Source organism: Sphaeramia orbicularis, chromosome 6 (genome assembly GCF_902148855.1).
Source record: "Sphaeramia orbicularis chromosome 6, fSphaOr1.1, whole genome shotgun sequence".
NCBI lineage: Eukaryota > Metazoa > Chordata > Actinopteri > Kurtiformes > Apogonidae > Sphaeramia > Sphaeramia orbicularis.
The window spans coordinates 9,169,489-9,183,090 of NC_043962.1; the positions used below are offsets into that span (position 1 = coordinate 9,169,489).

General features: G+C 37.1%; 1 protein-coding gene across 5 annotated transcripts in view; it reads left to right on the forward strand.

Annotated features, from left to right (window-relative positions):
• Nucleotides 1–13,602, forward strand: part of kiaa1549la (KIAA1549-like a) — a 200,519-nt gene that overhangs the window by 129,817 nt on the left and 57,100 nt on the right. For 4 of the 5 annotated variants that reach the window (XM_030136533.1, XM_030136535.1, XM_030136536.1 and 1 more), the window contains exons 12-13: nucleotides 2,573–2,608; nucleotides 12,328–12,521. In XM_030136533.1, the coding sequence (XP_029992393.1) occupies nucleotides 2,573–2,608; nucleotides 12,328–12,521 (230 nt within the window). The remainder of the gene's footprint in view (nucleotides 1–2,572; nucleotides 2,609–12,327; nucleotides 12,522–13,602) is intronic. The other variant, XM_030136537.1, reaches the window with a different exon arrangement.

A 13,602-nucleotide genomic window follows, 5' to 3' on the forward strand; every position in this document is an offset into this window, starting at 1 on the left:
TACACCTCAGAGTCTAGCGCATGAAAACTAGGAACTACAAGAGCTGAAAATGGGAAAAAAAATTGTCCAAATAGTGGTGAAATAAGAAACACAGTTAAGGCCACAGTTAAAGGTACTTGGATGTATCTTTTCTGTGGGGATATAAGACTTTTTTTTCCTCGTTATTTAACCTTTCCTAAGTGATGTATCACCATTTATTATAATATTATCCTCTGAATTTTGCATTTTTCCAATGAAAATCATCAATTTTTCTATGTTTAATTGACTGATCATGAGGATGTTCATAAAAGTTCAAAGTAAAGTCAAAAGTTATTGTATCAAAACAGAAAAAAAATGAAGAAAAGGTGACTTTTTCAGTAAAATATAGCATTAATTGAACATAAACCCAGTGTCTCCATCCACTGTCATTTACCAAAGTTCATTGGTTTTACTAGTGAATGAATGCTGTAGAAGATGACGGTGTTTCCACGGTAACTATGGAGCCTCTGAACATCCAAATGGGTCAAATCTGATGACTAAAAAAAGATGAATAACTGCATTTTACACCAATTATTGACATGCATTGATAGGATTAGTGGATCAACAGTTTAGATCAGTAGATGCTTTTTGCTGATGGTGGATATTTGGGTTTTTATGGGTTAAAATGTATTTGGTCTACAACAAATGTACTATTACTACTGTTAAGATAGTAATTAATATGATTGTGTCACTCTACCATGCTCTTTACTGTATGTTTGAGTCCTGTTGAAGTGAAATGAAGCTTAAAAACTTGTCTAAATGTAGTTAGATTGAGAAAATACACTAATAAGGCCATCTCAGAATTTTTCTGATGCAGACATTTCATGACATTTACTGACGCTTAATTTGAATACCTGGCTTGTTAGCATAATTTAGCTTTATTAAATAATTTTGGCATTATACAGTTTGACTGATTGCCTGTTCATTAAAAAGATTACAAACGGCTGATGTAACTGTTAATATTTATCAAGTTGCTGAAATGACTCAGTGGAGTTTTAACTCCTTATTTCCTCGTCAGCATTAGCTCAGCAGATTCACTCATTCCCCCTTATGCTTCCTGAACACTGTCCTTTGGTCCCAGGAAACAAACAACAAACGTTTGTCCACCACGGATAGCATGACAGCACAGTGGCTGCATCCACTTGTTTTATATTATCTAAATATAATGAAATACTGCAAGCTTTTTTGATATTCTTTTTTTTTTTTCCAAAGGTCTTTTTATTAATAACAGAACATGAATAAAACATTTCCTATACAGGAAGGTGTTTTTTGATTTTCTGAACAACATCCACCCATGACACAACACATGTCTATGATGGCCCAGAGGGGCAAGAGCCCAAAAAATTATCCACTATAAGAAAAAAAAGGAGATTGTGATTTATTTAAAAAGAAGTATCTGAAAAAATAAATGTATCCCTTAAATAAAAATACACTTGCGTAAAAAAAAAACAAAACTATCTCCTTAAAAAAAACAGCTTTTAATAAAAGATTAATTTGTACAAAGAAACAAAATAAACTTGTAAGATTTGAAAAAAAAAATCTCAACAAAAAAATAGAATTCTACAAAAAAGTGTCTCAAAATAAAATTGAGCAACATCAAAAATTATGCATTTATCAAAAAAAAAAAGTGTTTGAAAATAAAAAAGAAAACTTCATATGCCTAAAAAAGAAAACCCCTTCACTTTTTAAATAAGGTTCTTTAAAAAACAGAAAGAAAGAAAAACATCATCCACCTTTTCAATTAAGGGGGGAGCTGTTTCCCCAAAAGGTCTCTTGCTCTGAAATAAATAATAAATTAAATGAATAAATAAAATGAAATAAAATAAAATAAATAAAAATGAAAAAACAAAAGGCGGGGGGGGGGGGGCTACTCCATGATTATTGTTGTGGGTTTCTCATAAAATACCAAGAAGGGGCACCTTATTTTATAAAATGTACTCTCTAATTCCTGGATAGTGTATCTGATCTTCTCATTTTGACTGTTCTTTTAAGAAAACAAATCTATTCTATTTTTTCCTGTTCTGTTTTGTTCTGTTTTGTTTTCCCCGTTCTCTAACCCTGACAGTTGCTATGTTTACATGCACAAATATTCCAGTATTTGTTCTTATTCCAAACAAAAGCCTCAATTCCTCCATTTTAAGAAGCTGTTTACATGGATAATGAAAATGAATCGTCCAAAATAATCCCTGCTTTCATCCAGCTATGCACGTCTAGTATTTTCTTCAAATTCCTCCTTTACAATATCTGTGTATTTTTTTCAAAAATATGGACCTTTCTTTACCATTGAGGATCTTTATATCTCTTCCATTTTAGCATAAACCGTTAGTAAAACTTGCAAATGAGGCACTGCGTTATTTACATGTCCAAAGAATCCACACAAAACTGCAGAAGCATCTGCATTTACCACATACCCAATTCGGAAAATAGCCTAAATTCAGAATATTTAAATGGAATATGGAGCTTATATGACAAATTCCTAATCTTGTCATATTCAGTGTAATATTAGTGTGCATGTAAACATACTCACTGTCCCTTTAACTCTCTCCTTGTTTAGACCTCATATCGAAGAGAGGGCAGTTACCATCACCAGGTATTCACTCAGATGCTGGTTGGGTGGATTACCGAGTGACTGAATGAATGAATAAATGAATGAATGAAACACTGTTTTGTTTGACTGACTGATGGGGTGAACTCGTCGGCTGCTTATTGCTTTTTGTACTGCCTGCTATTGTTGCTGTTGTTGCTGGGTAAATTTTTGCATGTGACTCTTGTGCTGTGGACATGACTTATTTCACCATCCTCATTGGCTATGAGAGATCAATAAGAGGATGGAGGAGGGGAAGTGAGGAGAGGCGAGAGAAAAAAAAAGGTAATAGGGGTGTAAAATTCACAAGCACGTTCCTTAAGATTTAAATTGTTTTGGTTTGAGTCAATGAGCTGAATTAACAAGGACGGACCGGCTCGTAAAAACAGCCAAATGAGCTCAATTCTGCAGGCCTGAAGAAGCCGTTTCTAAGCGGCGCTCATAAATATGAACAGAAGAGAGGAAGCTCAACACCTGCAAACCAAAGCAATCTATTTTTATTTTCTACCATCCATAAAAATTGACTCCGGCTTGTGTCATCTGCCTAGACAGCCTCAGTCTCAGTTCATTTCCTCCTCGAGCCAGTCCTTTTTTATACTCCATGTCACTTTCATCCCACAGCGGCTCAGCGGGAACCCGACAAAGACCCCCACCCCGATTCTTCTTTTTTTTTGTACGAGACTCTCCTCTGGATCATGCCGGCTGCATTATCATGGCCAGACCCCAAGCCGGGCTGCAGTGGCCGCAGAAGACAAATAAGAAATTGCCAAAAGCATTTAACTTCCAAATGCAGCCCAAGGAGCATGTAGAGAGAGCCCCTGTGGTTTGCGGAGGCTGCCAGCTGATTTACAGGTTATTTTGGTCCAGGCTTTATCCCATGAGAGGCAAAGTGATGTGAGGCAGGATGGAAGAAGGGACAGATCAGTAGGAGGGCTAGTTTTTTGGTGGTAATATAACAGGTGAACCGCCACAGCAGGGTAGGAAAAAAACAATGTGATATCATAAATTATATAAATATACACGCCATACACGCCACTTTTAATTGCCGTTTTATCTGTGCGCATTATAAGCTTTTCACGTGTATGTTTACGCTGCGTCAAATACCACACGATTAACGGTTAGGGTTAGGGGTTATGGATATGTGAACCGGAGATCTTGACGTAAATTGACACGCGATCAAATGGTGTTGAATAACAAGTGAAAGGATGAAAATGGGTATGTGTAGCACGCCAAATGCCATAAGAACTGGCGTGACATACACACGATTTCATGAGATCAGTCTGGAAAAAAGGACATATGAGAACATAGAAGAACATATATGGTTTCATAATGTGCTTGTTGCTGATATCATTGCATCTCAAATCACTCTCTTTACAGTGATATAGTTACTGTTCCCATGTGTTCTTCCACATGTCAGAAGAGAATAGAACAGAGTAGAATAGAATAGAATAGAATAGAATAGCGTTTATTGTCAGTGAGCCCATTTACATGCACACCAATACTCCGATCATTATCCGATTTCTGAAGTTATCAGATCAACTGGATTGGTTGAGCTCCGGTTGTTCTTCTTTAGAGACTTTTGGGCGGTACAAACCACTTTGTTCGTTTATTTATTCATTTATCTTGAATATTTGCAAAAAAATCAACATCAAAAGAATTATGTAAAAAAGAAAGTAAACCATTCGAAAAGGAGCGGGATGAAGTTTAACTTAAAATCTCCTGCAAAAAAAAAAAAAAAGAAAAAAAAATCTCCCACTCCCTTACCCCATCCTTCACCTACCCTAAATTCTTATTTCAGATTCCATAAATAACTCAAAAATCCTCACATATCAGACTAAAAAATCCTACTATGGATAAAACACAGAATTGCTGTCCATATCAAGGATAGACTGTCCATTTTGCAGCAGCATTTCACTTTAAAATAAACTCTGTCCTTTCCATAACATTAATGGTGCATATTTCAAAACAAAAATAAACTCTGTCCATTTCCTAACAAAAATACACATATCAGAAACTAAAGTACACTGTTTCATAACAATAATGCACAAAAATCAACTATCATTTCTTAGCAGTAATATACTTGTCAAAAATAAACTATGTCCAATTCCTAACCATACCCATATAAAAAACAAAAAATATACTCTGTCCATTTCATTTACATTAGGAATGAACAAGATCTGGAGATGATCTGACCTACTGATTTGCATTTCATGTTAAATTAATTAAGGTTCATTCCAGGTCTGAGACTGAATAATCTCATCTCGACTACTCACCAAGCATCCAGAGAGACATAGGTTTCAAAGGATAGTTTCACAAATACCACATTTACTGTTATAAGAAGTATTGTTTTATGCTTCAGTAAACAGTAGAAGTATTTAAGCAATCTGTTAACTTATGTAGTTGTTTGGTTATTGATGAAATGGCCAAACTTCTTTCATTATTTCCTTAAAGGGGTGATATTTTGTTTTTTTAGATGGAATTATGCATTTTAAAACATTTCCCTGTGATCTAAATTGTAAATGCTCTGCTTGGGTCTGAATTCTTCATTAATACAAATCCACAGGTCCATATTCAACCCTATTTCTGAATAATAATAATAATAATAATGATGATAATAATAATAATAATAATAATAATAATAATAATAATAATACAGTGGGTTACAGGATGCTTTACAATAATTAAGTAATGACACCAGAAATGTTGTTTTGAGCGCTGGCCCTTTAAATGCAAATGAGCCACTTCAGGCCCCACCCCCTCCAAGTCATTGACTGTGCTTTCTGTCCCATTCAGCCGCTTGCGTTCATTAATACAACCAACAACTGAACATTTTAGGTAATTGGCTCGAAGTTTGGACATATTTTCAATTTTTACTACAACTGCTGCTGCTGACAAACAATTATGTCGTACTCAGAAATGTTCGTTGGACGTCTTGACCTTATATGTGCAAGTGTCGTGACGTAACTAGTTATAAAACATAACAAATTAAGAAGGAATTGTTGTAGAAATCCACTTGATTTTTGCCGGACTTAATATAAAGATAGCTTTCCAGCACCTGGAGGGTTCAAATTCAAACTTTATGAACTATTAGTGTCCAAATACACAAATAAATGAACCAAAGACTAATAAAAGTAAGTTTAGATAAATATGACCCCTGTAACATTTCTATATCTGAGCTCCAAGCGTTTGTTTGCTTTCCTAATCATTTGTAAACATTTGATGCTGCTTATGTTGTGTTATAAAAGAGCGCACATTAAATATTAAATAGTCCCCAAATATGAGCTTTCGTAAGTGGTGCCGTGAGGGTACAATAGCTGCTCTTTCCTATTCTCCACGGTATTGAAACGTTTTCACTCCGAAGCGGTGGCATGCATGAATAAATGAGATAAATATTTCACACAGGGATTTGGTTTGTGGCAATGTGGCCCCATCAGGACTTCTAGCTGATTGAGCTCTGGATTGGACGTCCACCTCAGTGGTTTTTTTGATGTGTGCGCCTTCCATTAAAGTTGTATGAATACTAACCAAACTCAAACAGAATCTCCGACTCCATCAGGTTGAGGCTCAGGGTGTATTTGTGCGTTTGAAATCCTTCTAGTTCACTTCGCCATCAATCAGCGCACAGGATGAGCTAAAGCTGCGAATCGATACTGAGGGTTATGTTATTTGTGCATGTGTGTTTAAGCATTAACCGGTGATTCCGTGTACTGTGTCTCACCTAATCAACTCGGCATGTTCTCCGTGCAGCCAGAACATTCTTCAAAATGGCATTTACTCCCTCTGTGCATTCTCGTATAGGCGTGAACGCCTCAGAAAGCTGCCTTCCTTGCGGGGCACAACAGAGGTGGAATCAGCAAAAGCAGAAGTAATCCATTTTTCATTTGTTAGGTGTTCAGTGAAAGTACGTTGCAGTGGCTGCCATTTAAAGGACTTAAAGTATTTTGCATTTAGCTGCATCATGCCTCCACCTGCCCCGGGAGAGGTTTATTTAACTGATGCAGCACCCCCGGTCTACCCCTGCCGTGTGTCTTATTTCACAGCTCCAATGTACCAATTCTTTGGGACATTTTTTAGCTTGCAGTTCTGCGGAGCACTTTCGCCATCAGCCCTACTAGAGCTGAATTTAAATCAATATGGCCGCTGGGGGAATAGAGCATATCTCGTCCATCTGCTGTACCTCATCAAGCTGCTGTTGGCTGTTGCTCTGAGTTAAAATTAGACAGGAGAAGAAGCTTCTGTCTGATAGGGCAACCAAGGAAAATAAGTGGATAATGTGGTGGTGCAGTGAGGTCGCAGTCGCAGTCACTTCACATGACATCTTTAAGTAAAAGAAAATGTTCCCGTCTTCATCCCTCTCAGTCTGCGTCACTGTTTTTCTTTTTTTTTTTTCCTTGCTCTTTTCCTTCATCACTGCTCAAAAAAAAAAGGATGTGAGCAAAACAGCCATTCATCTCAGACACACTGATCAGAGGCTCGCGCTGAACCGCAAGCCCTGTCCGTAGCCAAAGTCTTCATTAAACTGAGCTGCCTGCGCAAAATGAAAGAAGGCCATTTGTTAAGTCAACACGCTGTCAGTGAGCATGGAAAGAAAGGGAGAGATGGAGGTGGAGATGAGGAGGAAAAGGAGGAGGAGAACCTGAAAGAAAGCAAAGGCAATTAGGAAAGAAGGATATGTGAGCGCAAGTGGAAGAGACAGAAAGAGAAAAGACCTTGAGCCTGCGTTATAAAAGAGGACAGACTGGAAATGTCACAGGCACTTTTCAAGGTTAAACCCTTCGGCCCTGTCATCTCTGTGAATCTATAGGATCTCCATGCGTGACAGCCGTGACCCCTCAGCCGCTGACTGATGCTGGAGTTCCATGTAACAGCATTATGTAACGAAATAACAAAATAAATGCAAATGTAATCTAATGTCATAGAATTATTGAAGAGAAAATGTGCAATTAAATTAGATTACATGTACATGTTGTCATAAATACCTGATGTGTTCAAATTGGATTTACATGATGCATAGGTTTTTCCCATTGCGTATAGTTGTGGTTGAATTGATGTGACGCCAATGCAGTGGCTCTCTACAGATGCCTGAAGTATGAAACTGAACTAAATAAAGAAGAACACAGTAAGTGATCATTAAAATTGGAATAAACAGCATAGGAACGCTTCTGTCACAGGCATTTTGATCTATATTAGATCACTTCAACTGTGAGCGCTATAAGCAGTTTTCTCTTTGTTCCAAGACCTTCTGAGGGATTTAAAGGTCAGGGATTTTCTACTGAGTGAGAATTACATTTAATTAAGCTTATAATTATTTTACAGTTCAAAGTTTTGTATTTTTATAATATATTATATCTTTACATGTGGTTATTTGATGTTATTTATCCAATGTGCACATTTGAAGGGGTCCCAGAGCCCAGATTTGGAACGACGCAGTGTTTGTAAAAAAATAATCACATATAATGAATGAATGAATGATTTATTTAATTTTAAAATGGGACTGTTTGTATTAATGAACATTTACACGTAAATACGAGAGATTATAACCATACTGCTAATTTCCATCTTGTAATTAGTTACTTTAAACTCAGCTGCCTTCTCTTTTTCTGCAAACCATGGAAGAATATTACCTCAATATTTGAGAGTCAGAAATGATTATATTAGACAGAACTTTATTGATCCCTTTGGCAGAGTATGAAATAATTTCATATCAACATTTCTAAACACATTATGGGGCTTTTCAACTGTGTCTGTCAGAAATGTTCGTATGTGATTTATTCAGTTTTATGGTTGGCTCTGAGCAGCACTTGGTGAGGTTAAGGAAAAACTATAATGAAAAAATGTATAAATAATACTTAAACCAAGACACAATAATTTCTAATGTTGATTAAAGTGTTTTTAAGGCCTTTACCCAAAAAGCATAGTCAGGTGAGAATTTTATTTTCCTTGGTCAGGATATGTACAGTCAGTCCAGCTTGGATTTACAAGGTTGACAATTAATACAGAACAAACAATAACTGAAACTATGAATTATGAAAGAGCTGCAGTATCTGAAACTGACCACAATGAACATTTGAAAGATAAACAGAACCACAGTGCTTCAGTTTTAGACTCACAGTTTGTCATGTCTTTCATGGATTGTGATTGTCTCTGTCAACTCACCACATATTTTTAATAGTAATTTTTTTTTTTTAATCAATTACTAGAAATTTCCGGCGACCCCATTTGAATTCCAGGTGACCCCACGTGGAGTCCTGACCCCAAGGTTGAAAAACACTGACTTAAACCTTCTTAGGACTGTGCATCTGTAGCCTTCAGTCTGCAGTTCATACCAGATTATTGCTCCCACCTCCTGACACCACATGTAATGTTTGCTCCTCAATAATCCATAGACACAATGCCTATTGTCTTCGGGTTATATTTGGTACCAGCTCATTTAATTTGCTGTGTCCCTCCTCCCTCGCCTGCTGGCCTCTCTTCACTTCTCATAAACATACATGCACAGTCAACCTGAGAACAGACTATAGACAAATGAGCACTTTTACTCCACTTGCATCTTTCACACGCAGAGCCACGTCTGTCAACACGCATCAGTTCATCTGGTAGATACATGCAAACATACACTCAGTCTATATGTTGATGGCGTGAGAGCCTGTCCCGTCTCTGTGTCCTCTTAATGTGTGCCGTGTATACGAGCACATATCTGTTTCCCCAACACTCATCCACGGCGGCAGCCACGTGTGTTGTGGCTCACTGATGGCAACAGCGGTGTGTATGACTGATGAATTATTAACAACCTCGTCAGCCGGATGCCCATGCTGCCTAACCTCACATGCACTCAGAATTTAGCATGCATCATCAAATGCATTAGGCGTCCCATTTTAGAGCGGCTCAAAATAGAAAGGGGGAGGCAAAAATCAGGGTCTCGTCTTCTTTGTTGTGTAACCTAAAAAAAAGGGTCTTTCTCTCCTTTTTTTTTTTTTTTCTTTCCCTCTGCCTTCTAAATTGAAAGGCGTTTAGCTATACAAAGAACATGTCCAGGCCTGGGAGGCTTTAGCAAAACGTGTTCTCTGCTTCCTTTTAATACTCTGTCTTCATGCCAAAACCCCTGACTTCAAAGATGTTGTTAAGCTATATTATTTATTTTTTTCTCCAACTTTTTCATTATTCCAGCTGTGGTGTTTGGAGATAAAGGAAAAAAAAAACTGGTTTAGAGAAGGGGGTCTATCCAATTACCTTTATCGGTAATGGAGTCATGTTTGCTGCAAGCAATTGTGGCATCCATTTAGCACTGTGTGTCTGTCCAGTGGCCGTCAATTAGCTTTACAATATCAAAGGCATAGTTCAGATTTTCTGAAGGGGAGTCGAAACAGGTACTTATCCATACCTGTATTACCTGCAGCTGATTATGGTCAGCACTGCCCACAAGAGTACACAGCACTGAAGTAATGATATAATCACAAAATTTTCCACCATTTGACAAAGAGCAGTGAAGTAAAGATGTTATATTTAAGCCATAAAGACCCAAACATCCACCGGTGACCAAAATCATGTACTGATCTAAAGTGTCTAACACCTGTTGATCCGCTAATCATATCAATACGTGGAAATGACTAGAAAAGTACTTGGAGAGCGCAGACCTCCGCCAAGGCAGATCGTCTCCACCCACCACCAAAATTCAGTCATTTGTTCCTTGTGCCAGTATCAACATTTCCTTAAAATTTCATCAAAATCCTTCCTTCCTAACTTTTTGAGTCATCTTGCTAACAGACAAACAAACAAAAAATCCATCCTCTCTCCACCCTCACCGCCATCACCAAAATTTAATCATTTATTCCTTGTGCCGGTATCAACATTTCCTGAAAATTTCATCCAAATCCATCCGTAACTTTTTGAGTTATCTCGTGCTAACAAACAGACAGACAAACCCTGATGAAAACATAACCTCTGCCGTTCCTTGGCGTAGGTAATTAGTGTAAATTGCAGTTTTTCATCTTTTCATGGTCATCAGATATGACCCATGTGGACGTTCAGAGGCTTTGTAGTTAACGTGGAAACACCGTCATCTTCTACAACGTTGATTCACCAGTAAAACCCATGTAGTCTGACAAATGACAGTGGTTGGAAATATTTGTTTTTACATTCAGTTACTGATATCTTTACAGAAAAAGCAACCTTTTCTTCAGTTTTCTCTGTTTCTGATATAATAACCCTCAACTAGGGCTGCGTGATTTTGGGCAAAAATAAAATCCTGATTTTTTCCTCTAGATACGCCACTTTCGATTTCAATTCAGGCTGGTGGTGGCATTTTAGTCGGCATGCCGTTTTTGCGTGCAGCCTGCAATGCAGCACACTGCTCCCACTTTGGTGTGTGATGAAGTTTAAGGTACTGAAATAAGGTGTTTGTGCTGCTGTGTTTGACTGATACCGCCTTCAGGCAGAGTTTGCAGCGAGGAATGGTTTGGTCTTCTTCGGAAACTTTGACGCTGTGCCAGTTCCAAATAAACCTACTTGCTCTTGGTTCTTTTAACCATAAACTTCTCACACTTCATTTTTGTACTTGTATGTGGAGACCAAAGACTGTGGAGACCACTCTCACAGTTAGGAGGAGGAGCCTACGGTAGAGACACAAGAGAGATGAAATTCGATTTGACGATTACCCCTTTTTAAACATTGTCCTAATTAAATAATCTGATTTCAGTTTAAAATTGATTAATCATGCAGCCCTACTCTCAACTTTAATCTTAGCTTTTATGATCATCTACATGCTCAGTAAATGAAATATAAGAAAATACCTAATTGTCCCTGAAAAAATGCAAAATACAGAGGATAAAATCATGATAAATGGGGAAAAATTACTCAAAGAAGGTTGGGGAACTGCCACAAAAGTAGCAGTGGGTCTTTCTGGGTTAATATACTGTCTTCAAAACCACTAGACTCCTTTGAGGAAAAGAGTAGTTTTACCTCAGTCTAAGAGTTATGTCCTATTAAACCTTTACACACCAAAGTCCCACAGTATCACAAAAATAAGCCGACAGAACACCCAATAATTGTCTTTTTAGTGTATTTTTTTTCTCAATTAATTCCTGCAACTTGTATTTCATGTCCACACTGAAAGTCAAATTTTTAATTGTTTTGGATTAAGAAGAGTAGATGCTGCACCTCCTCTGTTCTCATTTTTGCGGTTGCAGTTTCTTGTAATTGTACTATACACCATCTTCCCTGAGAGTTTTTTTTTTAAATAAACTGAATCCTGAAAATAAGCCAAAACTTCGGTGACTTACATTCCTGTTAGATTTTAGGCAGAAACTGTGCTTTTATATTTTCTCCAAATGCCTGTTAATATCCATATGGATGACTTCATTGCTTGTCCAGGTGAACTTCTGACACCATCTACTGCCAACATTAGCTTCTGCTTGTTATATCTCTGTATTCATGGTATGAATGCTGTATATCTTTGGCTGCTTTATTCCTCATTCCTCATAATTGTGGGTTTAAATTACAGTATTTCCTTGTGTTGTCATCAGCCTGTAGTGATGGAAAACTGTAAAGTGCAATATTGCTGTATATTGTATCGCCTCTTTGCTGTCTTTGCATGGGCTTTACATCCAGAAAGTGAAGTTTGTGTAAAGCAGCGTCTTTGCAGATGTCTTTGTTCCAGACTTTAATCACTGAAGCATGAAAGAACTACTTTGTCACGCTGTGTGTTTGTTATGTTTTGCCTCCTTCAGCCGGTCCAAGGTTTCGACTACGCCAAGAAGCACATGGGTCGGACGGGTGATGAAGCCGTCTCTGTTACCAAGGAGACGCTGGTGCTGGGGCTGCCTGTAAGAGACGCTCCACTGTCGATGTCTTTGGACAAGAAAGTCCATCAGGATGGAACTGCCAACAAGAGGCCTCCATCTGCTGACATACACAAAGGAGGGTAAGATGCTCACTGACTCATTTATTTGTTTTCTTGTTCCCTTTAATAGGTCCTTGTTTACTTGTTCTGGATCAGTCTGTCTGATGTTACATAATATGATTCACGTCATTGCAGAGTTTGATCTAATCAGACCCTCTGTGTGAAGAAGGCTTCATTTTAAAGCTGCATCATTCAGTGTCTATAATATACTCAATTATGTTTTCACACATCATTGGATTTTATTATGTTTTTACTGTTTTTCACACCAGCGTGGCTTTTAGTGAAAACAAGATACAAACTCAGTTCATCAATGCATATAAAGCATTCAGTATTTTCTTTCCTTTTACTTTGGTTTTGGTCCCGCTGCGAAGCAACTGTTATCAAAACATGTTTGTGTTCAGACTGCACCAAAAGTTACATGATTTTTAAAAAAAATTTCCATTAATCTAAGACAGTGTTTTTCAACATTGTCGTGGGGTCGCCTGGAATTCAAATGGGGTTGCCTGAAATTTCTAGTAATTGATAAAAAAAAAAAAAAAACTACTAACAAAACATATTTTTAATGATTCAATATATATTTAGAATTGAATAGAATGGAAATAATAGCAATAAATATAGTTATAAACAGAATAAATGTAAAAGCACACAGTGTAAAAACAATAAAATACAGCATACTGGAGAACTATAGACTCTCTCTCACCCACACATCCTTTATGTTATTTCTTTAAAGGGGTCATATTTCATTGTAATTAAAACACCACACACTTTTCCTACTAAAAATCAAGTTCAAATAAAATGCAGGATTTAATATCTGAGAATGCATATTTTTGATTGACTCAATCATGTGACGTGTGCATTAGCTACTACGCTTCAACCTACCCAGACATAGTTGCAGTCATGAGCCAGAAAAAGGTTGGGAACCAGTGATCTAAGACATGCATTTTATTTATTTATTTTTTAACATATATTTATTGTTTTTTTATTTATATAAAACTATCAAACACTGTGAACAACTTGAACATGGCAGAGAAGGAAAAGATAATAACAAAATATATATGCAAAAAAGGCAAAATAAATAAATAAATATATGAAATGAAAATAA